The 26504-nt window shown below is 31.4% G+C and overlaps 2 protein-coding genes across 5 annotated transcripts; both read left to right on the top strand.

Moving 5' to 3' along the window:
* Positions 1-1326: 1326 nt before the first annotated feature.
* Positions 1327-5018, top strand: LOC123673461. Of its 4 annotated transcripts, none has more exons than XM_045607953.1 (9): positions 1327-1485; positions 1540-1907; positions 2020-2121; positions 2181-2497; positions 3703-3915; positions 3967-4164; positions 4234-4312; positions 4378-4482; positions 4671-5018. In XM_045607953.1, the coding sequence occupies exons 1-6, from the start codon at positions 1382-1384 to the stop codon at positions 4105-4107; spliced, it is 1245 nt and encodes a 414-aa protein (XP_045463909.1). In that variant the 5' UTR covers positions 1327-1381; the 3' UTR covers positions 4108-4164; positions 4234-4312; positions 4378-4482; positions 4671-5018. The 4 variants fall into 4 exon arrangements, with proteins under 4 accessions (XP_045463909.1, XP_045463908.1, XP_045463907.1 ...); XM_045607952.1 differs by having other exon boundaries at positions 4370-4482; XM_045607951.1 differs by having other exon boundaries at positions 4400-4482; positions 4671-5004.
* Positions 5019-7288: 2270 nt separating this feature from the next.
* LOC123673493 lies at positions 7289-20090 on the top strand. Its single transcript, XM_045607999.1, has 5 exons — positions 7289-7454; positions 11753-11967; positions 13742-13888; positions 14201-14282; positions 17811-20090. The coding sequence occupies exons 1-5, from the start codon at positions 7409-7411 to the stop codon at positions 18158-18160; spliced, it is 840 nt and encodes a 279-aa protein (XP_045463955.1). The 5' UTR covers positions 7289-7408; the 3' UTR covers positions 18161-20090.
* The last annotated feature ends 6414 nt before the right edge of the window (positions 20091-26504 follow it).

Below are 26504 nucleotides of genomic sequence, written 5' to 3'. Positions count from 1 at the left end.
ACGAAAGAATTTTTATGAATAAATCACATTGTGAACTACTTTTGAGCATCTATTGACAATTTCGAAATGAATCAAATAATGTTACGCTACTGCTTTAGTGTCCCGTCAGACAAGGAGTGACGGATGTTGGAATCAAAACAAATGCATCACTTATAAGTAGGGATGTGTCGTTCACGAACGAACGAATCAAAAGACCCGGGTCTTCAGAACGAATGGTTCGATCGGGTCGTCTCTCTGAAATTGATTCGTTCGTTCGAACCGATCCGAATGAGCCAAACTTTCACATTCAGTTCATTCAATCTGAGGATCTTTTAGGACCCAAAGATCCATAGAATGGTTCGTTATCCGAGCCTAGGAAGATGGGTTTCGGTTTGGACTGACCTTAAAGGAACATAATTATGGTAGTAATAAAATACATACATTCCGCAAATGAATCATCGGCTCGGCACTTGGCACCCGGTTTTGAAGAAAGATGATAAATAATAAAAGAAACTGGGCTCTGTAATTGCACTCTCTTAGATGCACCAATTATTATTTCTTGAAAATGTTATGGTTTTAAATATTGTTCATTATTTTTTGGGAATTTTTTTAACTATATATTCAAACCTAACTTTGTAAAGTTCATCAAAATGAATATTTTTCGGGAACAAAATATATAAATTGGGGTTAATATCAGTTTGAGGGATTTCAGATCTTCTGTATTTATTTGGTTGGAATAGATACAGGTAATGATCATTAGGTAGTTTTCGTTAAAATTAATAATTCAAGACCTCGTGAATTTAGTGTTCTGTACAAAGTACATTCGTGATTTACTTTTACTTCTTCATAAGTCATTTAAATATTCCAAAATCATCAATTTGAACGAGGAATATATATCAGATTTTGAAATTTTTTCGAAAGGTCCATAATCATCTCATGAACCAGATATCAATTTAATATATTCTGCCATCTCAGTAACTTATAACTTTATGATAATGGATAATCTCCTTTATGTTTATGATTATGTCTCAAAAAAATCATTATCACAAATTCACGATCCGATTAAAAACATACCGACTAACAAATACAAAGCTGATATTAACTTAACATTCTTTACCAAGAAAAAAAAACAAAGAACGAAAGAACCAGATCTACGGATCTTTGAATCATGCGCAAATCGTACATGATTCGATCTGAGCTAGTGAGCTGAAAAGAACCATTGGGTCAATTGAACGGGTCTTTTGAACCGGGTCGTCTCAGCCATAGATCTGGTTCGACCCGGTTCGTCGAAATTGAACGAACCACACATCCCTACTTATAAGGCGATTTCCGTTAATTCTATACTCTATGTTTTTATGTTAATTCCATAGAGTGATAATCTGAGGTTAATGATACTTACTCTATGGTTAATTCACATTTGAACTTTGAAGAACTGTATTTCAAATATTTTTATTGCTCTGACAATCCTGTTTGTACGAAAATAGCGTTCAACATGAATGAAGTCAAGTAAGTATTCATTGTTAAATAATAAATAGTCATATTGAAAGTATTAAATTTTAGCAATAATCTGACCTGTGACATTTGCAAAAAGAAATTCTCCAGAGTGTGGGTGAAAAATCGTCATTTAAAAGATATTCACCATGTGGAAGAGAAAAAATCAGAAAGCAGAAAAGCAGTTCATATGAAGTGTCCTATTTGCCCTGAAGAGGAAAAGAAACCTTTTGATTCACATGGAATATTATCAACTCATTTGGAAGAAATTCATTCTATAAGTATCAAAACATCTTTACTTAATTTTAGGAATGAAGAAGAATTTGAGGCTTGGCGAGCAACAGATAATAGGACCGCTAATTATACAAAGCGCTTAAGCAAAAACACTAAAAATGGATTGTTGGTATATTATGAATGCAATCGCAGTTATTTTTCAGGTTAGTATCTACTGATTGTTAACCACGATGTTTTCTGAATTAGTCAATTTGGTATATCGGCGCTTTTCCACAAATAAATATTTTGATAATAGCTTTTTATCAATATTTTTAGGGTATACCAGCCAATGCAGCAAACGCAACATGAAAACTGGTGGAAGCATCAAAATATCTGGATTCTGCCCCTCGAGAATTCATGCAAAATTCAGCAGTGCAGGTTGCTATTCTAATCAGTTTTTAAAATTAACCCCCAGAAATCAAATTTTTTCATTTTAGGCGTTAGTGTTAAGTATGTAGAGACTCATGTTGGACATAAGGATGAACTACGATCCAAACACTTGTCCAAAAAACAGCAAGAAATCATAGCAGGCAAATTGATGAGTGGAGTCACAAAAGAAAAAATATTAGAGGATGCAAGAATTCTAACGAATGACAAATTAGAAAGGATTAATGTGCTTACTAGAGGAGATCTAGATTATATAATTAGAAAATTTAATATAAATAAAAGAAAACATGATGACGACATGATAGCGATAGAATCAAAAGTAAGAAGAGAAGTTCATTCAAAAGCAGAAAGTGGAGTTGCAGAAAAGGTATTGTGTTTAGAGACAGGAAAATTTAAAGTACCATCAGCTTTTTTTGAAATGATACAAGAGCGTTTTTGCGGGGCCATAATGTTGGGGTGGGGGGAGACAATTAACTTTCAAGAAAATGTAAGAAACCTAGCCTTAATCATGGACATGGATTTAAAATTCTCTAAGCACATTTTGATTTGCTTGAATAAAGCCTATTTACGTTTGAAACTTCTGTATCAATGTCAGAAATACTTGAACAGTAATAATAAGAAAATTCTCTGTGACTCACTGGTTCTTTCTCATCTAAACTTTTGTGATGTAGTTTATAGTCTCTGTTTAACTGTTGTGGATGAGAAGCAACCAGGGTTTACAGAATTCATGTTTGAGGATCATTCATGAGATCAGAAGGTATGACCTGGTAACTTACAGTCTCAAATGCATGGATTGGCTGAATATGAAATATAGAAGGCAGCTGCACTCTTCATGTTATTTTTCAATATTAAATATAATCAGACGTAATTCTTCCTCATTGTTTGCCAATAAAATCAGGTATCGTTCTGAAATGCACCATGTTATGTTCATTCAAAGAACACCATTTCTATTGCCAAACACTTCACCACACTATTTACTTGATTTATTTTCTATCAGGTACCGTATCTTATGAATGGGTTTGGATTCAAATACGTCGGTACAATGTAGATCAATTCAAACTACACATATTAAACAACTTTCGTAATGACTCATTGTTTTTATAGTAAAGCAATTTAATTATACTTACCGACTGATATATTATGTTCCTTTGAACTCATTTTGTTAATTTATAATTTTTTTTTGTTGTGCTATGGCTGTGAGAAACAGATATTCTACAAAGATTTGAGAGTTTTGCAGTATTGGTGCGCTCAATTGATTTAAGTTAGTGGCTCATGTTCAAACATATTTTTCTGTTTTTTTTCCTTATTTCTAGTTGAATTATTGAGGGTTAGGTTGAAGAATAGACGCGAAGTCTCAGGATTTTTAGTAGGGTTTATTTTTAAGTTATAATACCTCAAAACTCAAATTTGTGCATTTTTTTTGGATCATAATTTCTGTAAATAAAGGCCTTTATTATTATTAATTCAAAATATATATCTTCTGTCTATGACATTTCTAATACCAACTTGATTTCTGCAAATCAAAATACTACTGAATGAGCCTATTATCAACCTAATTTCAATTTTCCACAGCCACTTGGGATGCCGATATTTCCTGCAGTTGATTTGATGGAAGAAAAAAGCGATTCAGTTTTAGGTGTAGGAACTTCAGTGGATGATGACTATGATTCATACATATGTAAGCCTTCACCTAGTACAGATACTTATGAAATGGATGGAAAAAATTTCATGAATGAAACTCTACAAAAGTCCAACATTTCAGTAGATTCTAGTACAAAAATAGATGTAAGTTTTGAATATGACTTTATGCCGTAGGTTTCACATAATTTGTTATAGATTGTATTACAAGAGGCAAGAAGGAAACTCCAGTTATTGGATGAAGATTCACTTCGTAAGGTGGCAAAAGCAATTGATGAAAAATATAATCTGATATTCAATAATCCTTGTAACAGTAGGAAAAGAAAGAGAGACAAATAATTATATTTCCTTATCAAAAAGGAGCTGGAATATGCATCACAGGTGTGAAGTTTAAAGGTATAATTTCTGTAACATTATGCTTCATATGCAGTAACTGCTTGATGTGGCTAATTTTTGACATTTCAGTGAAAATGAAATTCTACTTATGTTGGCTAGAAGTATTTTCAAGAGAGGCATGGAAAGGTTCACTATTTACAAAATATATGTATGTTTTAATTTATGATTACTTCTTGATGCAAATGTGCCCTTTATCATTTTGAAGCATTCCAGATCTGTATACAGTTGTTTCCAGATATGTACATAGGTTATTCAGACAAAGAACCTTCTGAAATCTATCCAAAATACTGAGATGAGAATAAGATTGAATATATAAAGGTATGGCGTTGGTTGGTTGGATGACAATTTTTGTTTAGCAATTCCGAAAAAATTGAAACTCTTGATATAAATACTTTATAAATGTGACAAAACTTATTTTATGAAGAAGAACAAATAATTTGAGGTCAAATTGAAATGTAAATATATTTATATTTTGAATATTATATGTAACTTTATTTTTTTTTCAGAGGCTCATTATCAATGGAAGGTTGCATTCTATTTTGAGTTCTCAAAAATTAACTAAATGGGTTTTTTGTATCAACAGCTTTTTAGAAAGTTTTTCTGCCTAAATAATTCAATTAAGACACACATCAATAAACAAATTACAACTGTTATGCTTTTTATATATGTTAGTGAATTTTTATTTTTCTTTCAAGTATCTTGAAATTCCATTGAAAATACATTTATCTTTTCATATAATTTTAATTATTTTTATAATTATAATATACCACATTCTTTACTGAAATATATGTTATTTAAAATTTAATAATTTGTCATTATTTATTCAAACATTACTTATTGAGATAAAATAACATAAAGGTTTGTAATCAGGATCTGGAGACTTCACATTAAAAAAAAATATATGTATTCCGTTGTACACATATAAATATAATAGTCTCATAAATAATATATTTTGTATTAAGAATTTTTGAAATTATTCCTCTATAAATTATCTGTACTACAACAATTAAACATTCTCAAGTCGCAGACATTTTCGAAAAATACTATTCTTTTTACTCTCGATTTTTACCTTCAATATATTAAGAGGAAATAGTATATTGTGAAAGAAGTGAGGAAAGTCAAACATTTTAAAGAAAAATCATTCAGTTATCTTCGAGATTATCTTTTCCTTTCCAGCTGTTTACCAATGGAATAACAAAATTTTTCTTTCCTAAATTAATTTTATAAAAAAAGCTTGTTCCTTTCTGAATCTCTTAATACAAATTCACCAATCATCACTATCCATCAGTACAAATGACCAAACCTGTATTCGTGAAAAAACCTACCAAAAATTATTACAAAAGAGGTAAAACTATTATTGTGTGGATAAAATAGTCGACCGTCGTACATTGCTGCCCTCTACTTATTTGGTTCGAAAAGAGGAAAAAGATGAAGTGAATGTACAGGTTCGTACACCGCACAAAGTTTGGTCAACGCAGGACCGTACGAACTTTTCGTGACAAGCCTCAGATTTGGATTCAACACCCCAAAAAACATATAGAATCGAATAAATCAAAACTACCCCAAAAAGTGTTGTTTTGCAGATACAGTAAAATACGCCAATTTGCAACTATAATCGTTTGAACGGTATATCGGAAAAAATAACTTAAAGGGAGAAATTTGTAGGAAATCTTATATACTTTATTTTTATATGGAAAGGTCATTCAAGAAGAATTGATATTTTAGTTATATGCAAAAAAACCAACAAAAAGGTAATTTTTTTAAACATTTTTTCAAATGTAAAAACATATAAAATCGAAGATATGAAAACAACCCAAAAATATCGTTTGAAAAAGCATATTAACTAGATTAATTATTCACTTCTAGTGACTTATCGATAGCGCAGGTCCGGATTGTGAAAAATATATATTTTCAAAATAAATAAATGAAATAAAATTAACAAATGCATTAGCCGATGTAACTCTTGATATTCAAAAGTAACTTATAATGAAATAAGGATAAGATATAATTTATGTAGGTATATGATTGAATGAATCAAAATCATGGGCATATGTAGAACAAAATGATTTGAGATGTGTCGTTAGTAATTTTTTTTAATTCAAATTAACGTGTCTCGACAACTGGGTCATTGATACATGGTAAAAAATGTTCTATTCCTCTGAGTATAAGGTACAGGTAGTAATGTTTACAAAATATTTAAAAGTATTTACAGAAAAGGAAACGTAGTAAATTAGTAATAAAATTACATTGATCCAATATGATTGTACAATCATCATTCTTTAAGAAATTTATTGTCGCTTCAGTTGGCTTTAGTAATTGAAATATATTATTTATTGCATATAACTATACCTAGAGAAATAGTTTGTTACGAAGACTCTTTGATTTTAAGAGACAAAACAAGGCATACTGTCAAAATACAAAAAAAAGAAATGAATGGAATAGAATCAACATAAACACGCTGAATATCGCTAACGGTTCAAAATGGAAAAAATGGCATTTGAAATGAAAAAATAAGAAAGAAATCATCTTTCGAATGGCATCTTTATTTTTTTTGTCGAATGTTACGCACACCTCAAATAAACATTGACTTGTTTAAAACGCATATAAAGAATAAAAAATATTCGGCCATATTCTCTAAAAATTTGGGTTTACCAATGGGATGATTGAATCACCCTGTACATAGATATCCAATTGCCGTAGAGTTACTTAAATTTCACGGAAAGACTTGATATCCAAGGGCGGTCCTAGCCTTAAATTTTGAGGAGGTTCACCGGTTATGGGCTTCAAGTTTTTTGATGGGACCATTTCGTACATTGTCTGCTTGAAACGCATATTAAGTGTTAGGTGATTCCATTTTGGGGGGGGGGGGGCATGATCCCCTTGACCCCCCCCCTGGGACCGCGCTTGTTGATATTATTATTAATCACTTGATAATCTCTGTCTTTGTCAATCTTATGTCCAGCCAGACCCTTCAACGTCGTTCATAAATTAGTCTGAAGAGCATAAAATAATTGAAACGATGTCCAAAGGGAATGCTTCAGAGGATTGTTCGAAAAACAATTTCGACACCCACTATTCAAGTGTGATGCAAGCGCATGCCCTCACTTATTGATACGGGCATACTGCCGAACGTCCTGCGTCCTGCAGGACTAAAACTATTCCGTCTTTTCAGCAGTCTACTGGTTCGAACCTACGATCTCCAACATCTGCGGATGCGGTAGAATAGTGACATAATTTTGAAAAAATGGCCATATCAAGACTTACAACTCTCTGCATCAATTTTATCCTTTGTAAGTGTAGAAAATTGTTCCACCTTATGAATGACTTGCTCCGAGAAATATTCTGTTAGATTTAGGAATATTTTCCTCTGAAAATATATCGTTGGAATGTGGATTTCAATTTGGGTCGACCTATGCTGGTTAAGTACCTACTACTGAAATGGCAATAATATCAAAATGTTTTTGAAAAGAATTTCTCCAATATTTCATGTTAACTCGATATTGCGCCTATGGTTATACAAAGTTTGATTACTCGAATTTTGCTGAATATTTCAGTGAAATTCTTCATAATTTCTTACTTTCCTTCATAAAATAATTTCTGCAAAATTCCAATTAAAATTTCCATTCAGAAATGATGGATAATGAGAAATATTAATTATTAAATAATATCTATATTCTAAAATTATTCTAGGTTTATTTCCAGGGTTCAACCGGTCATGCAAAAAAAAATATATTCATCAATAGTAGATACTCCAACTCAATGTCTTTACATTTAATTACTTCCTAGTGTATTATTATTTAGATATTCGCTTCGATAGATATATCCTTTCACCTTCTTATTGTTTCAACATTAATTTACCTTATGATTTTTTGATTAAATCAATCATCAAAATAATTTTTAGCTAGGTAATCTAATACCAACAAATGGAAATGATAAACCTAGGTATAGGTAACTAGGTTTCTCTACATTTACCTAGCTGGAGAAATTTGAATATCTTTTACGTTTTGATAATTTCTCATAAATTCAAATTCCCTCATCGAAATTTCGATATTGAATATCTGATTCATTGAACTTGAATTATTATTCACAATTATCCTAAACGTTTGGCTTTAAAACAGGTAGTGTGGAATTTAAGAATAAAAAAAAAATACTGCAGTTTCCACAGAATTGTTTATTTTCTTGTGGAATATCTAGAATCATTAATAAATCTTAACATAAACATTATTCCATATCTACGTAGAATTTGAACTTGTGGATACCAATCAGCTCTTCAATTAAAAAAATCGTTATAATATTGCTTTCTATGTCATTTATATTTTTTTCATATATATTCTTTTCGCACTAAACTTCAATTAGGTATTTACCCATTTAATAAAATATTTTCATAGAAAAAAACTAATTATTAATAAATTATACCTGCAGTATCCTTCTGGTAAACTGTCATGATTAGTTAGAATTTTGAAATAGTCCAAAATTTCACTCTTTAAAATATTTACAGTACATTTGGGATTGTGGGAAGGAATCTAAACATATGATATTAGAACAAGTCTGTCAAATATTTCAAAATTTTTTTGGAAATGTTGATTTAGACATTTTTATATCGCTTTGATCCGTTAACCTAAGAAATCCCAAGGATCTGGTTTATTGTTATAAATATTTTTCAGCTCGATGTCCTAATCCTAGAAGGTGTTTTGAAAATTTGAATACTCTATAAGTGATTTCGAACGAAGTATTCAAGGGTTCAAACGCCGAGATAATTTTTTTTATACGGAATTATTCCTATTTTTAAACTAAGCAAGGATATCTATTTTGATTGATTTCAATTGCCTACTGTAATGAACCTATTTCGCTTATATAGGTATGTAGCAGTACTAGAACTTACTATCCTCCCTTACTATAAAAAGTGCTATACAAACGTTTTTGAAATTTTTTTATTTTGTGTTGTTTCGTTGCGATGTTTTCTGTTTACTTTTTATAGTAATTAATTTATACACTCATTTTCAATCTCCCGTACCTACCACAATATTTCGATATAAAATTACATGGAAAAAACTAATATGACCACTCGCGAATTCTTCACAAACGTGCTTTTCCCAAATTCTTATTTTTATAACGGATTGCAGAACTTTTTTATGCACTATCTCGATTTTGCCCGATGAATATTTATTTTGGCTTTACTGAAAAGTATCAATTTCGAAAACTGTCAAGTATCGGAAACTCTCCTTCATTTCTGAAAAGCCATCGAAATTTTCCGCTTCATTCTCGGTGTAAATTTATATAGGTGAGTGGGTGAAATACAATGACAGAATCTGAGACTCCCACGTACGTAGGTACACAGGGAATTTCAGCAGAATCTACTCCCACGCCTGCAGCGTGGGAGTTACATGAATAATGCAAGTATTTTTCACGAGACTTGAATCTGGATTGAAGCGAATTAGATAGAAAAATGAGATATGGGCGCTCGTTCATTCATGCGCCAATTCTGCCCTTGTAGATCTCAAAACTTTATAAAGGCAATGTGATCACCAAGGGCGCAATTGATACGAACTAACGAGCGCTGACTTTATGTAATGATGATTTACACTTTTTGTCGATATTCTGCTTGAATTTAATATGGTTTTGACTCACTATAAATTTTTTTTTGTTTATTTTTGCTAATTTGGAATATAAATCATTATAATTTTTCACGAAGCTTGGAATTACTATTGCATACAGAATGTAAGTGAAGTGCGAGAAACTTCAGAAGGTGATTCTGTTTAAAAAAATTATGACAGTTACTTAATTGTATAATCAACAAAACGATCCCAGTTCAAATAATAATAATAATGTATAATCAAGGGCGTACCCAGGATCAAAATGAGGAGGGGGGCAAACCATGGACGTTCAGGTTGTAATTAATAAAATAATTTAATTATAATATATTATATACAGGGTGGCCATTTGAAAACGAAACAGACGAGATTACAGACGAAATAAAGTTTTTCGATAGAAATGCTCGGACAGGTCGATTTCTGTTTCGAGGGGGACAACTTAAGATGTAGGTTACGGACGCATAGCGCTTCAACCCTTGCTACTACAACCCTCACCCCCAAATTTTGAATAGGGAAGATGGGGTGAGTGATACCTCATTTGAAAGGTATTTTTATACTGATTTCAGCACAGTAATTGTTTTTTCATTTTATGCATTAGTTCTCGAAATATTCTTAACTAAGTATTTGAAAATGAAGTGGTGTTTTCATGGCACTTGTAGTGTTTTGTGAAAAATCGACATTTTGAGCTTCAAAACAACCATGACTGTGGCTTCCTTCCTAACTAACTAACGCATGAATATTTCGAGAACTAATGCATAAAATGAAAAAACAATTACTGTGCTGAAATCAGTATAAAAATACCTTTAAATTGAGGTATCACTTACCCCATCTTCCCTATTCAAAAATTGGGGGTGGGGGTTGTAGCAGCAAGGGTTGAAGCGCTATGCGTCCGTAACCTAGATCTTAAGTTGTCCTCCTCGAAACAGAAATCGACCTGTCCGAGCATTTCTATCGAAAAACTTTATTTCGTCTGTAATCTCGTCTATTTCGTTTTCAAATGGCCAACCTGTATAATATAATTTAATAAAACAACAATAGATTACCCTAATTTCGTAATTTTCAATAGTGTACGTATTTTTTCCATTATTAAAATAGTTATTTGAAGAATTGTAATGAATTCAACTAACAAAATTTAATTACAATAAATTCTACGGGGGGGTAGTTTCCCCCCTGCACCTCGCTGGGTACGCCCATGTATGTAATTTAAAATGACATTTATTTATTGCTCTCATACCGGACGAGAAATTTTAATGAAATTTGGTGGGTTTCAAGAGGTAGTTGCGCATTTATTGGCATCAAGAATTTTATGGTCATCATTGGCGAACATACGGAGAATTATCTCTTTTTTTTTTAATGAAAAAATTGTACGCCACCGAGATCTTTGAAAATCAAAATAATTTTCAATTCCTCGTTCAATTTGTGATAAAAAATTCTCATGTGTTTTTTCAAATGCATAAGAATAGAACGCGTCAGTTTTGTTAATTTTTACATGAAAAGATATTACAAACTTGGTGCGAAATTTGTTGCGTCCATAGAGTATTCTTCAATACCTCCATGATTGAGTCGATATCAGCCCATTGATTTGTAAATTAAATTTAATAGGATAGTAGGTGGTGAATCTACAAAGTCAGCGGATATTACTAATTTGTTAGATCTACTTTGCCGCTAGATCTATATATTTGGTATATCTACATAAGTACTTAAGTGGTAGATTCACGTAGTACATAGATAAATTTACCTGTGATCTAATCTTATACCAACAAAATATCGATATAAGTACGATTGCAATGTAAAATATCAATTTGAAGGATATTATTACCAATAATGAATCTTTGAAATATTGGAATCATCCGAGGAAATATATTTCTTACTATAACTGACGTTTTTAAGCTTACGTTGTGGAACGTTGAATTCAGTACCTGACTGTGTTTTCCCGATTAACAAATTACTGATTTCATTTGTCTGAAATTTAAAATAATGAGTGAATTTTTTTTCAGATACAATTTTAGCATCATGCATATCAGCAATTCATCTACCTAACCAGCCAACGGATCGGCCTCACAAACTAAGGCTAAGTTCCACCACAACTGCTCCAGTGAGTGGAGTTGCCACTCAAAGTTCAGAGAGTAAAGACGGGGTTGCAACATATCGTTTCATCAACAGCAAAACAGGAACTACCTGCATATTACTGAGAACTGATGCTGTGGTTGAGGTGAGTTTTCCCAGATTCGAAAAATTACATAGCAATCTTTTTTTTAACGATTCTTATGTATTTACATATAATGGTTTTATAGCATTTGTTATTTAAACTGAGTGGTCTATCATTTCGAGCTAGAAATAGTCTCAAACTGCAACAATCCAAGCTTGGTCAAATTCGAACGGAACGACCAGGAAACTAAAAATTTTCATAGAAGTTTCGGATCTAGAATGCTGCGGTTATGTTCGTTAATGATCGCAATCCAACTAGGGAATTCGTGAACTTTGCCATTCGGAATATTGGTTTCCTGATAATTGCGAAACTATATTGGTAGAGATGAAATTCTGAATTTACATGAATATTAGCTTTATGCAAAATTTCATGTTGAACGCGTAACCCAAACCATAGAAAATTGAAACTTAATATTGAAACAAAATGCCAAACATTTCTGTAACAACAAATCTAACTAGGTTGAAATTTAGTTTGTACTTGTAAAATAATCACTCCATTGTCCATGGATCGTATAATCTAGATAAAATAATCAACAGCATATGACATCATAATAAATATCATCTCTTGTATACAGTTCTGTGATTTCCAAGAAAGCTTAAATGAAAATTCTAAAACTCCTTACACCAGTCAATGCTTTATCGAGTATTTTGATGTGATTACAGATCTTCAAGACTAGCGATATTGTTTTAAGGCTTTTCATTCAATTGTAGAACCTCTGTAGTGATTTTGTAGAATAAATTGGAATGAAAAAATGAACAAAGCAGTACGTTGAGTCAGTTTCTATGATGTGATTCGCTTAATTATTGTTGTTTCATATCAATACCTAAACTATCAACTCCATCAGTTTTGTGGTTGTGTGGAAATATTGGGTAATTTTTTTTTCGATTTTTTTCCTTAAGTTTCTAAGGTTCTGGTTACGCAATCAACATAAGATCTTGCACTAAGCCTGAAATGGTTATTTTTCATTGGAATTTAAATTTTTATTTCGATCGAACATGATTAGGTAAACAGAATTTTGAACGATTATATTTACGGAACCCTCAGTCGGATTTTTCCCATTAACGAAATTGAAAACTTCAGGATTCCAGTTTTCACCGTTCAAAGAAATGGAAATCTCACTGAAATATTAATTTAATACATTAAAAGGAAAAAATCTGGAGTCAGATTTGACTCAATGTTTTCTTATCACGCTATCGTTATTTTGATATTGTCTTACAGAAATCTGGATAAATTATATTTCTTGTGTTTTTCAGTTAGTTAATTCTTGTTCAGAGTTCAAATTATGAAATTACCAGTTTTCATGACTATGTTAGTTGAATGAATTTTTTAATGGCTTCATCTTATTGCAAATCTTGAAAAAATGGCTTCTGTCATATGAAGTAATCAAAAATTCTTATAATGATTGCCATACGTGAGATATTAGAATTCAATATTTGAATAATTTGGAACGAACTACTCTAAATTCCATATGCTAGTGGTGATTCAAAACTGAACGCAGTAGGCAATTCAATATAATGTTAAAGGTTTTAGACACAGAAAGAAATTGTTGTTGGAAGTAATAAATAACAGACCCTTTTATAGAGATTCAGATTCAAAAAGAAGTAAAGAATATAGAATAATGCGAGTACAGGGAACAAAATGAATTTCCACAAATTTGGTGTTATTTGATTTGATAATAAATTGCTATCGGCATCAAATGAGGACCGAATCTATGGATTCTACTTAAATCTCCATTTTCTTAAATTTCTTCCATTTCTGACATTCCTTAACATTTCAGGTAAAATTCAGATTACACAATTTGGAAGAACAAGCTGACTCTTTCGTACCAGAACAAGCTTTAGTAGAAGGAGATTGCAAGAATGAAGATTATTCCTATATGAGATTGTCATGGACTGGATACAGTTTGATAATTAGCTTCTCAAAAGTAAGTAAAATATTGTAATGTTCGAAAAATAAGATTATAAAACATCAGAAACATGTTTAGATTAATTAAATTGATCTAAATACATCATATTATGTTGAGTTCTGTTGTTTACCTTTTGAATCTCCACATGAGCAAGTTGCTCAAATACAAATAAGCACAATAACAGAGAAAACTCTCAAGTTTTTTTTTATTTAATTAGAATTTGGTACAAAAAACAGATTTCGATTAGTTAAAAACTGTGTATTACTAGATTTTTGTGTGGAATAACAATTATGCTCAGAATCAATATTTATTGCACATTTTTAATTTCAGTCACCTGGTGGAGAACTATGGTACATCGATAAAGTAGAACTAACTGTTAGTCCTGATCTTCCTCAACTGAAAGGAGTTCATGGTGAGTCATCCCTTGAAATACATAGCCAGAAAAATAATGCAGTAGAGTGTTTTTTAGAACATCATCAATATAATCATTCATATAGAGGGCATGCACCTCGTTCAATTGACATAATCTAGTCGTGACGCTATGATTTAAAAATTCTTCTTCTTCTTAGTGTCTCTTATAGTGGAGACGAAAACCATGGTAAATTCGTTCGTTGATGTGAACTAACATTTGGACATCCATTCCTGTCCAGTCTCTTATATTCTTCATACAGAAGTGTTGTTTCCTTCCAGTTTCTCGTTTTACCTCTATTTTGCCCTTTATGATCAACGGAGAGATTGATACTGATCACAAATATCTGAAGTAGGCCGTTTCTCCATTTGCACTTACATTGTCTAGCATCCTCTGATTCGACACTTCATTTGCCAAAAAAAATCTCGAGCATTCTGCGAAGGATCCATATTTCAGATGCTTGGATTCGCCTTAGAGTTGCAAACTTCAGGCTTCCATCCCATATACAGGGTGGCCATTTGAAAACGAAACAGACGAGATTACAGACGAAATAAAGTTTTTCGATAGAAATGCTCGGACAGGTCGATTTCTGTTTCGAGGGGGACAACTTAAGATGTAGGTTACGGACGCATAGCGCTTCAACCCTTGCTACTACAACCCTCACCCCCAAATTTTGAATAGGGAAGATGGGGTGAGTGATACCTCAATTTAAAGGTATTTTATACTGATTTCAGCACAGTAATTGTTTTTTCATTTTATGCATTAGTTCTCGAAATATTCTTAACTAAGTATTTGAAAATGAAGTAGTGTTTTCATGGCACTTGTAGTGTTTTGTGAAAAATCGGCATTTTGAGCTTCAAAACAACCATGACTGTGGCTTCCTTCCTAACTAACTAACGCATGAATATTTCGAGAACTAATGCATAAAATGAATAAACAATTACTGTGCTGAAATCAGTATAAAATACCTTTAAATTGAGGTATCACTCACCCCATCTTCCCTATTCAAAAATTGGGGGTGGGGGTTGTAGCAGCAAGGGTTGAAGTGCTATGCGTCCGTAACCTACATCTTAAGTTGTCCCCCTCGAAACAGAAATCGACCTGTCCGAGCATTTCTATCGAAAAACTTTATTTCGTCTGTAATCTCGTCTGTTTCGTTTTCAAATGGCCACCCTGTATATATTCAAGTCCAAGGATGACCTACTTGGTAGACTCTTCATTTGCTCAATGACGATCTAGCATGCTTTGTTCTTGATATTATTTTGACATCTGGGTCTAGTCTACACTATCAGTTATCCAGCATCTCAAGTATCTCAGATTTTGTTCATTGGTTCAATGCACTAGCTCTCTATAATTAAAACAAAACGCCTGAATCATTTTTGTATGCTTAGTGACAGGTCAATCTTCTGCTTAAGACCATTGGTTAGGTACTTGATCCCTTTTAGCAAAGTGGTATCGTAGAGCTGGTTTCTCGAAGCTCCTACCTTGAGACAATATGGTATCTGAAATATGCGTATTCGCCATTTTGCAATTCGCAGCTTTTTGTGTTGAGACTTGAGGTCGCTTTGAAATGACTCAAATGACTTGCATGTGAAAATAAAAATAACCGAAAAGTTATGAAGTATCTTATGTGAATTTGATGTTATTATATAAATTTTATTTGAATACTTTTCTCTTAAATTGTAAATTGCTCTATTTGTAACCTGACGGACTTATATTGTATTGGTTGTCCCAAATTCGTCGTCTAGTGAGAGGATCTCAGAATCTCTTTGAGCAAAAAAAAAAAATGAATGACACATTTTCGGCTTCATTTTTGAGAGAATTAATTTAGTGAAAATCAAAACCTCATAAATTAAATGTTTTCAAGTTATAATAGAAAACTTGAAAATGTAGTGAAATGAAAAGTTTTCATAACTTGGACTGGCACTTTTTTCAATAGAAGGCATTGGTGTAATTCCTAACAAAAATGAAATCGTTTTTTTTCTCCTTTTCAAGATTATATTACATGATATATACATTTTTAATCAAATTTTAAAAATCATCAAAGATTCAGTTTCACACGTCAAATCAACTGATTGCTTATTTATGATAAGCTGTGAACTTCAGATAATTGAAATATTTGGTGGCCACCAAGGTTTCCAGATTCAATAGCGTTAGATTGTTTTCAAATTGGTACATGTTAATAAGCCAAAAAAATGTCTTCAAAGGAAAAAAATCTAACAGTGTTAAATACGTTGACCTTGGTGGCCATCAAATATTTCAATTATCTGAAGTTGAAAGATGATCATATTGATAAGAAATTTCAATATAATTTTGAAAAGGGAATTTTATTTGTTATAGAAATTTTTATGATTCACATTGATGAAAGAAAAGTTGGTGTTATTTCTTCAAAACTAATTGCAATAAAAACAATTGATTACACCAATAGATTCTACTAAAAGAGTGACTGTAGAATGTTTTTGTTTCATGTTTATAGCACCAGTAATAAAGAAGATATGAGAAGTTAAAATTTCACACCATTTTCATATTTTCTCTTATAGCTTGAAAACAGTTAAACCTATAAGGCTACGGTTTTCAGGAAATCAATTCTTTAAAAATTGAACTTGAAAATATGCCATCAATATTTTTCTAGATCCAAGCACTTTGGTATACCCACTACATAAATATATTTAGCGTTTCACAATTTCAGAAGAAAAGGTACCTATTTAAATGAACTTGATATAATTATATCACATTGACATAAGATATTGTTCCACTTTTTAGTGCTCATTATTTTTTCTCATTTATTTTCTCATGAGAGTAATTTCAAAGTGACCCCAAATAAAAGTTACATATGACAAAATGGCGAATGCGCCAATTTAAGATTCCAATATTGCCTCAAGGTAGGCGGGAAACCAGCTTTGCTAATAGGGGTCAAGTAGCTATCAATGGTTTCAAGAAGAAGTTTGATCTGTTACTTAGCGTACAATATAGAGGTTGTTCCTAAATTTTGGAGGTACAAACGATAATGATAGATTCCTTGGATCATTTTAAGAAAACAAGCACCATAAACATGGGCTCTGAAACGCTTCATCTATGAAGATACATAATGTTAAAGTTTGATTTATTCGAAGTTTCTTCTCATACCACTTTCCCTCCATAAGATTAACAAAATATTCATCATGTGATATGCTAATTTTGAATGCGAATTTACAGGGTGGAATTTTTTCTGGAACACTGGTAGTTTAGGGAAATGTAAAAAGGCACTTCGGTCCAGTACTACACTTTGTGGTTTCTTGTATATTTGGCGAAATAAGAAATAAATGTCAAACAATTCTATAGCAATCCTCAGCAAAAGCAAATTATTATGAAGAAACAGTTAGTAAGCTCTCTTAGATTTTTTATTTTTGTTGACCTCGATTTTCACTCAATTATTCGAACTAATTGCAGAGCATAGGCTATTGATTGACAAAATAAATTCTCATATTGACTGCTGTTAATCTAAATTCTACCAACGATCTGTTGTTATAGAGTGATTCATTTTTTACGCAGGTAATGCCATTAAGTTGTATCACAAAACGATGCTCATTCCAACACCTGTAGGAAAATCTTATTCCTGCGAAGAACTGGACATCGACCTAGAAACAGACAAGGAGGATAGACCACCACCAGGTCTGCGTGGTTCTCTTCTGCTTAGAGCACTTCAACTGCAACCCTTCATGTATAAGAGCGAGCAATTTGAACCTTCAATGGAATGTAAAGAAATGAAGACATATCGAGATGAAACAGCACCATTAGCTGTTGGTACAACCCTTGCCATTTTTGTACTGATGACTATTTCAGGCTACGCCATATTCAGGTACTTCAAAGTGAAAAATGTTCAGTACAACACTATGGAATAAAACGACACTGAAGATTACGAGAAATGAATTTCTCGTCCTTTATAATTTGAAAGAGGATTTTTGAAGTAATCTGATGTATTCATTTTTAAAGAATTTTATATTTCTCTTGGTTGTGAATCGAAATTATTTGTTTCTGAGTTATATACTCTTACGTGAATTGATTGGTCTCAAACTCAAACTATTTTTTTGTTATTGTTACTATGTATTGTTGATGATTTATTGGAAATTTGAGAATATTTAAATATGAGGATGATTAAACAAAACCCTTTTTGTAATATTCATCTTTAAAATGCTTTTAATCACATTCATTGAAAAGAATCAGCACAAATAATTATTCATCCTCATATAAACTTTTGATAGAAATTAAAATTATATTAAGTTGTTTATCAACGTGAATTGGTAAGCAATAATTGTCATATCACTATCTATGGAATAATGTATTCCTCTTGATTTTGGGCCTGTATTCTATGATTGATGAAAAAATTCGATGAAGAAAAATGTGAATCAATCAACGTATCCATCAATGCAATTTCTGTTCCTCAATTGAAGAAAATGAAAATTTGAAAGAAGCAGCCCTAATCATGATTCAAAAAAGTCAATATTATCGAAATGTATATCATATCAATCATATCAAATGAAGAAATTAAATATTATGGATACTCGACTCCTAAGAATCGTATAAAATTTGAAAAAATTGTTCAAAGTGAAAATATGGAAGAAAATTTTCTCGTACAGAAGAAATGATCGATTCTGCTTGAGAATTTGTTAATGAAGACAACTGAATTTATATCTCTTGATCAATGAAATTCAGTATTAAATCCGAATAGAAATGAAACCAATTTTACTATTGCACATTCAGGTAATTATGGAAAAATAACGGACATTTACATATCATATCGATTATTGTTCTTAGGTGTTATAAAATATATTTTGAGTACAACTCAAACTTTCAATTAGATTATCTTTTTTTTCACTTCCATCTAAGTTCAAGTGATCACAATTCTGATCTCCGTTATTATTATGGAACTATTGATAAGTTGCAAAAAAACGTAATCTCAAAGTGAATTTAAATTATAATCTTACAAAAATTTTTTATTATTCACACAAGAAGTTTTCAACAGAATAATCGACAAAAGGTCAGAATTACCGATAATTTCAGAAGAATAATGAGAAAATGTTGTAGAAGAAGTTTTTATTGAAAATTCACAATGCAAAAATCATCGCATCTAATATGAGAGAATAATATTAAATTTATTCAAAATTTTTAGCTGACAAGAAAGTTCCATAGGAACTAATGAGAGAAAAATTGAAATGCAGGAACTTTTTGATTATTTAATATCCAAGGTCGCAATCAGTAAACTATTTTCATAACAATATTCATTTTATATTTACTACTAAAGATTCTGACATAACTAAAAATGTTCAGAATTTGCTATTCGGATTTTAATTTTCGAGTTAATTCTATTTATATTTGTGGCCTGAAATAAATTTCAAATGATTTTCTAGATCTATATTTTTTCATTCATCAACCTTATTTTTAAGAATTTGTTAGTATAAATATATATATATAATAAGAGCCAAGGTCGTCTTCCAGTAATTTAACAGAGGTAAATAAATTGAAATGTATATTTATATTAGAGTGATTGAGAACAAGGAGAAATAGTATTCTGTTATTTGGATAAAATATTCGATTGATGAAAGGACAAAATTGAATCGATGATTCGAAATGAATGTAAGCAAATAATGCTTTCATTGATGTATATCTTATATTTAAGAAGTTTGTAGTGTTGTTCGAAACTATAATATACTCATTAATTGTTTGAATTTGTTCTGATGAAAAAATCGTTTCCAATGATGTTGAAATAAGGAAGAACTGTTTCAAATATGGAACTTGTATCATTCATTCCGAAATATATGGTTTACTTTTGAATTATGTGACTTTACACCACGTTTTTGATGCAGTGTTTTGATATATAGAAAGTAAATTAATCCTCAAAATTTTTCAAATATTTGATTTTTTATGTTCTAGTTCTGGACAATATAAATAGAATTTTGAAATCAATTCATCAACCTATTAAAACCCAAAAACATATTCATTTCATTTTTTTTTACTGATTATTCAAACAATTATTTTTTACTCAACGTTCACTGATACTTTTGCTGAACATGAATACAAAGTATCTAATAATCATATCATTATTTTGCATCTTCAATATAAAACTGCAATTTCACAATCAAATTCCTAAATATCTACTTTTGAGCAAGAGAGGTAGACTATTATTATATTAATAATGTATCGAAAAAATAGTATCAGTTGCAAATAATGTTTGGAGAGTGCAATATTGAAGAACTAACTACAATGTTCAGAAAAACTGGTGAGTTCAAATTAGATTGTATTTAAGACAATTCAGGAGGCATGGACTCGGAATTGGCCAAACTTCCTCTTTTTTGTGGCATCAAAAAAATAATTGATCAATGTGTGAGCTCCAGTGGCAGCCTTAGGGTTTGCGAGGCTCCGGGCAAGTAGATTTTTGTGAGGTCTTTGTCCTCGGTCTTTGTTTTATAGAATTCTATTTATTAATTTGATTTATTTATTTCAACCAGTTTTTTCAAGTGTATCCTTGATGAGAAATGCAACAAGAAAATTGATAATCGATTTTTTTGCGGTTTGGAACAGATTGCCGACCGAGATAGTTTGTGCGCCTAGTGCAAACAGTTTCAAGAACAAATTTGACTTGTGGACCTCACAGAATGCTGTGTGATTGTGAAAGTGAATTCATTTTTTTGTGTTCTTTTTTCATTTAATGGGTCGAATTTCGATTTATTTTACCCCTTCTTCTTATGATTTTTATTTTTGTAATATTTTTCTCTGTGACAGCATTTCTCATTTAAACATATTTTAGAGTTTATAAGTCTCAACTCTGTATTATGTTGTAATACTAATAACTCTGTTGAAATCAGCAGAGTTTAAATAATAAAAACGGGCCCTTGAATTTTTTCATAGAATCTACCGTTTTAGAGAAAATCGAGTACAAAGCAAACACTATCTACAAAAATAAATTATGGTTCCTCATTGAGCAAATTTAAATCGTTCAGTTTTGCTCCGGTGCGGGGTTTGTTTTAAAAAAATGGTTTATATTTCGAACAATTCTTGTAAAAATTTCTATTGTTTGAGTATTAGATAAATGTTCTTTTCAAAATTTTCAATTGAATGCTATCTGAAAGCGTTATAATTAACTACGCCAATTTTTGTACTTTCATTTATCACTAATGGGAAAATTTTAAAAATTTGTTTTTGCAGATTTTTCTGGATAGTGTTTGCTTTGTACTCAATACCTACAAATTAAAACAATGTATTCGATGGTGGGGAATATCAGTCACAAGGAACAGTTGTATACAATTTATTCAATGGCAACGTTTCTGAGCATTTAGCTCCTTCATCAGGCTAAAAACAAAAACCAATTTATAAACAACGGCATGGATCATACAATTGGTGTAGCAATAAAGATAAAAAATACATAAAATGATGTCGCTATACAATAATAAATATGAAATATAAACTAGATGACAAATAACAATGAATATAAATATAAAGCAAAACAACATGAAACAATTAACGCCAGGTCGGCCAAGGAAACAATAAGTTTACAATAAAAAGCGATCTCACCCTATGAATAACGGTTATAAATCATTCGAATACATCGAAATCATCAAATAAATGTCCATAAAATAAAATGGCATTATCAGGATATCATAAAAAACCACATCAAATAAGACGTATAAGTATAAACTAATGTATCAGGCAAGACAGACTGCATTAAAATATGTGAGACATACTAACACCCGATTCAAAAGGAAACACGAACTACCGCGCGATAAAACTATCTACATTTACCTTATTAATTAAGTTAAAATACACCGAACTCAAACTACCAATATCGGTGCGTGTATTCACAGAATCTTTTATTCTCTTGATAAAAACCATTTCTTTGAATGTTCGTTTAAACCAATTCTTTTCTTTATTTAAAATTTTTACATTATTAAAATCAAAGGAGTGGTCATTAATTTTTGCATGCTGTGATAATGCTGTTGCTTCACTACGATTTTTGCAATCTCTCTCATGTTGTTTCAACCTCGACCCTATATACTGTTTTGTTTGGCCTATGTAACTGCCAGCACAATCTGAACAATCTATTTTGTACACTAAATTAGAATGTCTCATCAAAGGATTGCCATCCTTTAGTCGACTGAACAATTTGCCCACAGTTTTATTATAATAAAAAACTACTTTGTTTGAGAGATTGCTCATTATTCTTGCCAATTGCTGAGAGCATCCCGGTATATAGACTAATTTACAATAATGTGTCGTTTGATCAACATCACTGGATGATCGAGAATCACCTGCACTAATAGACGAATAAAAAATCTTATATATTAAATTACTTGGATAACCATTCTTGACCAGCAGAGCTGCCTGATCACGGAAATTTTTTTCATGGAATGACTCATGAGAGAGGTTTAGAATTTTATATTTTACATTCTTTATTATAGCGATTTTTTGTGTGAGTGAATGCAAAGAATTAAAATGTAACAATCGCTCAGAAGAAACTGGCTTCGAGTACAAATCAGTTATTATCTTATTATCACGACGGATCAATAACAAATCCAAAAATGGAATTTTTTTATCATTTTCTAATTCATATGTGAAATTCAAGTCATTATGATAATTGTTGAAGGCATTCACAACGAAATCAATACTGTCTTTAGGTATGGACATAATAATATCATCAACATATACCCATACAAACGGTATATATATATTGACTTAATTTTTAACTTAATTAATAAGGTAAATGTAGATAGTTTTATCGCGCGGTAGTTCGTGTTTCCTTTTGAATCGGGTGTTAGTATGTCTCACATATTTTAATGCAGTCTGTCTTGCCTGATACATTAGTTTATACTTATACGTCTTATTTGATGTGGTTTTTTATGATATCCTGATAATGCCATTTTATTTTATGGACATTTATTTGATGATTTCGATGTATTCGAATGATTTATAACCGTTATTCATAGGGTGAGATCGCTTTTTATTGTAAACTTATTGTTTCCTTGGCCGACCTGGCGTTAATTGTTTCATGTTGTTTTGCTTTATATTTATATTCATTGTTATTTGTCATCTAGTTTATATTTCATATTTATTATTGTATAGCGACATCATTTTATGTATTTTTTATCTTTATTGCTACACCAATTGTATGATCCATGCCGTTGTTTATAAATTGGTTTTTGTTTTTAGCCTGATGAAGGAGCTAAATGCTCAGAAACGTTGCCATTGAATAAATTGTATACAACTGTTCCTTGTGACTGATATTCCCCACCATCGAATTAAATCTTCGGAACGATAATTTTATCTAAAACAATGTATGTAATAATACTAGAGTTTTAGAGTAAAACTGATTTTTTGTTTATTCAATTCCCTGTATCTCGAAAACAAATCATGTTTATTTGAATTTTTTTTTCATAAAAAAAGTTGTTCTATCCGACGCCAAAGTTATTGACCTAAAATCTGGGCCACCCTGTATGTAAAATATCAAGGAAAATATCAACTGAAGGATACATTTTGTCAATTAATTATTTGGTAATTTGAAGCCCACCCACAATTCGCTATTCTTTTTGTTGTTCGAACGCAGTGGCGACGCCAGGGAGGGGAGCAGGCCCCCCTAAAATTTTGCTCTCACCCCCCCTAAAATTTGACATACTAAGGCTAAAAGATTAGCAGAACTTCAATTTTGCTTTATTTTGGCCCCCAAAAAAAAATCCGGCCTCCTCTTGGCCACCCCTGTTTTTGAAAGTTGGTGTCGCCACTGTTCGAACGTCATATTTAATTGTCAAGTGGGCACTGCAATTTAGTATCGATAAAAATTAAAACATTATTTTGCATGTAGCTGGAATTGATCGGACGATCGAAGATTTGTGTAATCCTTCATGATACGTACTTGATGATATTTTTAATGATTATTTGGAATTCCCACTAGTGTCACCGATGTCATCATGTGATAGAATGGTATTTCATTATGTAGTAGAGAGGGTACGTGTCCCTTCGATCCCTTCGATATACGTAAGATAACAATTGGTAATGACAAGTGTAAATGCTTTGTCAGTGCCTAAATAATAAAATCGAATGAATGCAAGTGACTGAAAAAGGCGAGCAAATCCTTGCAATGGGTGAGGCACCCAAAACATGGCTAGTCTAGATTTGCGACACTGTTACGTGGTTAACAAAGGAGCGCTCAGGTTACCGGATTAACGAGGATCGGACTAGGGGGAATACCTTTTGTCAGAGCCTGATTAAGAAAATTTGGAAGTAGATTATATAAGTATGCAGCTTCTGGTAATTGAATTGAATAATTAGTTATCATCTCTAACTTGAGTTTCATTGCATTTAAGTAGAAGTTTTGATGGAAATTATCAATAAATTATCAACAAGTTGAGTAACTTTAAGTTTCTGGAGATGACAACATCGTTGCCAAAACGTTCGTTACCCTTGTAAGGAGTCTGGCTATTAGAATGAGTTTACAACAAATCTCAGTAAAATAGAATGTCCACTGTGAACTCGAATGACTTTCTTTTAGGTTGGATCTATTTTCACCGAAATATTGAATTTTTTTTCGCCATTCTTCTTGAAATTTCTATAGTTCTGGTTATACAATTAACATTAACTTATACAATAATCTCGAAACTGTTTTTCGTCATCCAAATGCAAAATTTTATATCGATCGTATTTGTAGTTTTTGAAAGATCAACATTTCGTACTATAATTTCGGCTAACTTGAGTTTCATTGCATTTGAGTAGAAGTTTGATTGTAATTATCCATAATTATTTAAGTTACTCTAACTTGTATGTTGGTACAAGTTAGAGTGATCTGGAGATCAAAAATCGTTGTCAAAACGTTCGTTACGCTTGTAAAGATTCTGGCAATTAGAATCTGGTTACAACAAACTCAGTAGAATAGAATATGCACTGTGAACTTGAATGACTTTCTATTAGGTTGGATCTATTGTCACTGAAATACCTATTGAGTATTTTTTCCGATATTTTTCTTGTTAATTCCTCTAGTTCTGACTTCAGGTTATGCAATTAACATGAAATTATACAACAAGCTTGAAACTGTTATTCTACATCTAAATGAAAAATTTCAAATCGATCGTATTTATAGTTTTTAAATCATCAAAATTCCGAAATATAATTTCAGCTATATTTACGAAACTCTTTCAGACAGATTTAGCCTAATTCATTCATCATCAATCAGTTGAACCTTATCGTTTGAGACCATTCCCGACTCAACCTTTTTGAGGTTGACGAAAAAATATTGTTTACGTTAATTAAAGGAATGGTATACATGTCCTCCACCCTCATAAGCTGTTTTGTAAAAGAGACAAACCACTGGATTATCTAAACACATATATGAAACGGGACATACTATGAAGTTCTCAGAGGCTAGGTGCTTAAGATCCGAGCGAAACAAATATAAAAGAGAGTTTTAGGAGGCGGTTGAAATCATGAGCCATGAAACAAATTTAAATATCTACTCAGATTTTAATGATATTAATTCCATTTATTGCAACATCGTTCAATTGATTAATATGAGTCAAATTAGATGATTATGCATTACAGATGATTCCCTCACTATAAAACGCCTTATCATTCCTCATTGTGTGACGTCACTCGTCCTCTGTTGTCGTTCCTCTCTGTGTCTCTTGTCTTTGTGTTTTTTTTTATGTTTTTAACCTTTGACATTATTCGGTCATATGTCTTTTAAGATTTGACTCGTTTGATTCTGTTGTTAAGATTAAGTAAAATATAGTTATTCCTGCCAAATTACATATTATATATGAACATTGTAATAATTTTAACTTTTAAGACTCACATTGATGTAAGTTATGCTGTGTTAATTTCCGTGTGTTTTTTACAACTTTATGTAATTTTCAGTAGCCCTGAAGAAGGACAATTTATTGTCCGAAAGCTTGGCTGAAGCAATAAAGAGATAAAATTGTTCAAGTTTGACTACACACCCGATATCCTCTCTATTTCAAAGAGATTCATTTTAGCAATGGCATCATGTCAGCAATCGAAAGAATTAAAATGCCGGTACCATACTGTTAACAAAATCCTATTACTACTCACAAAACAATATTTGAGTTTCAATTCCAACCGTTTCTTTGTACACCGGAACATTAATGATAATTATGATTCATTCAAATTGAAATCAATATTTTTATAAATGCTGATAAATATATGAGTTTAGCAGAGCATTTGAAAATTAAATCAAAAACAACCCAA

This window comes from Harmonia axyridis, chromosome 2 (genome assembly GCF_914767665.1).
Source record: "Harmonia axyridis chromosome 2, icHarAxyr1.1, whole genome shotgun sequence".
In the NCBI taxonomy this organism is placed as follows: Eukaryota; Metazoa; Arthropoda; class Insecta; order Coleoptera; family Coccinellidae; genus Harmonia; species Harmonia axyridis.
Note: the sequence above shows the minus strand (reverse complement) of the source record. Positions and strands in the feature narration are given on the sequence as shown.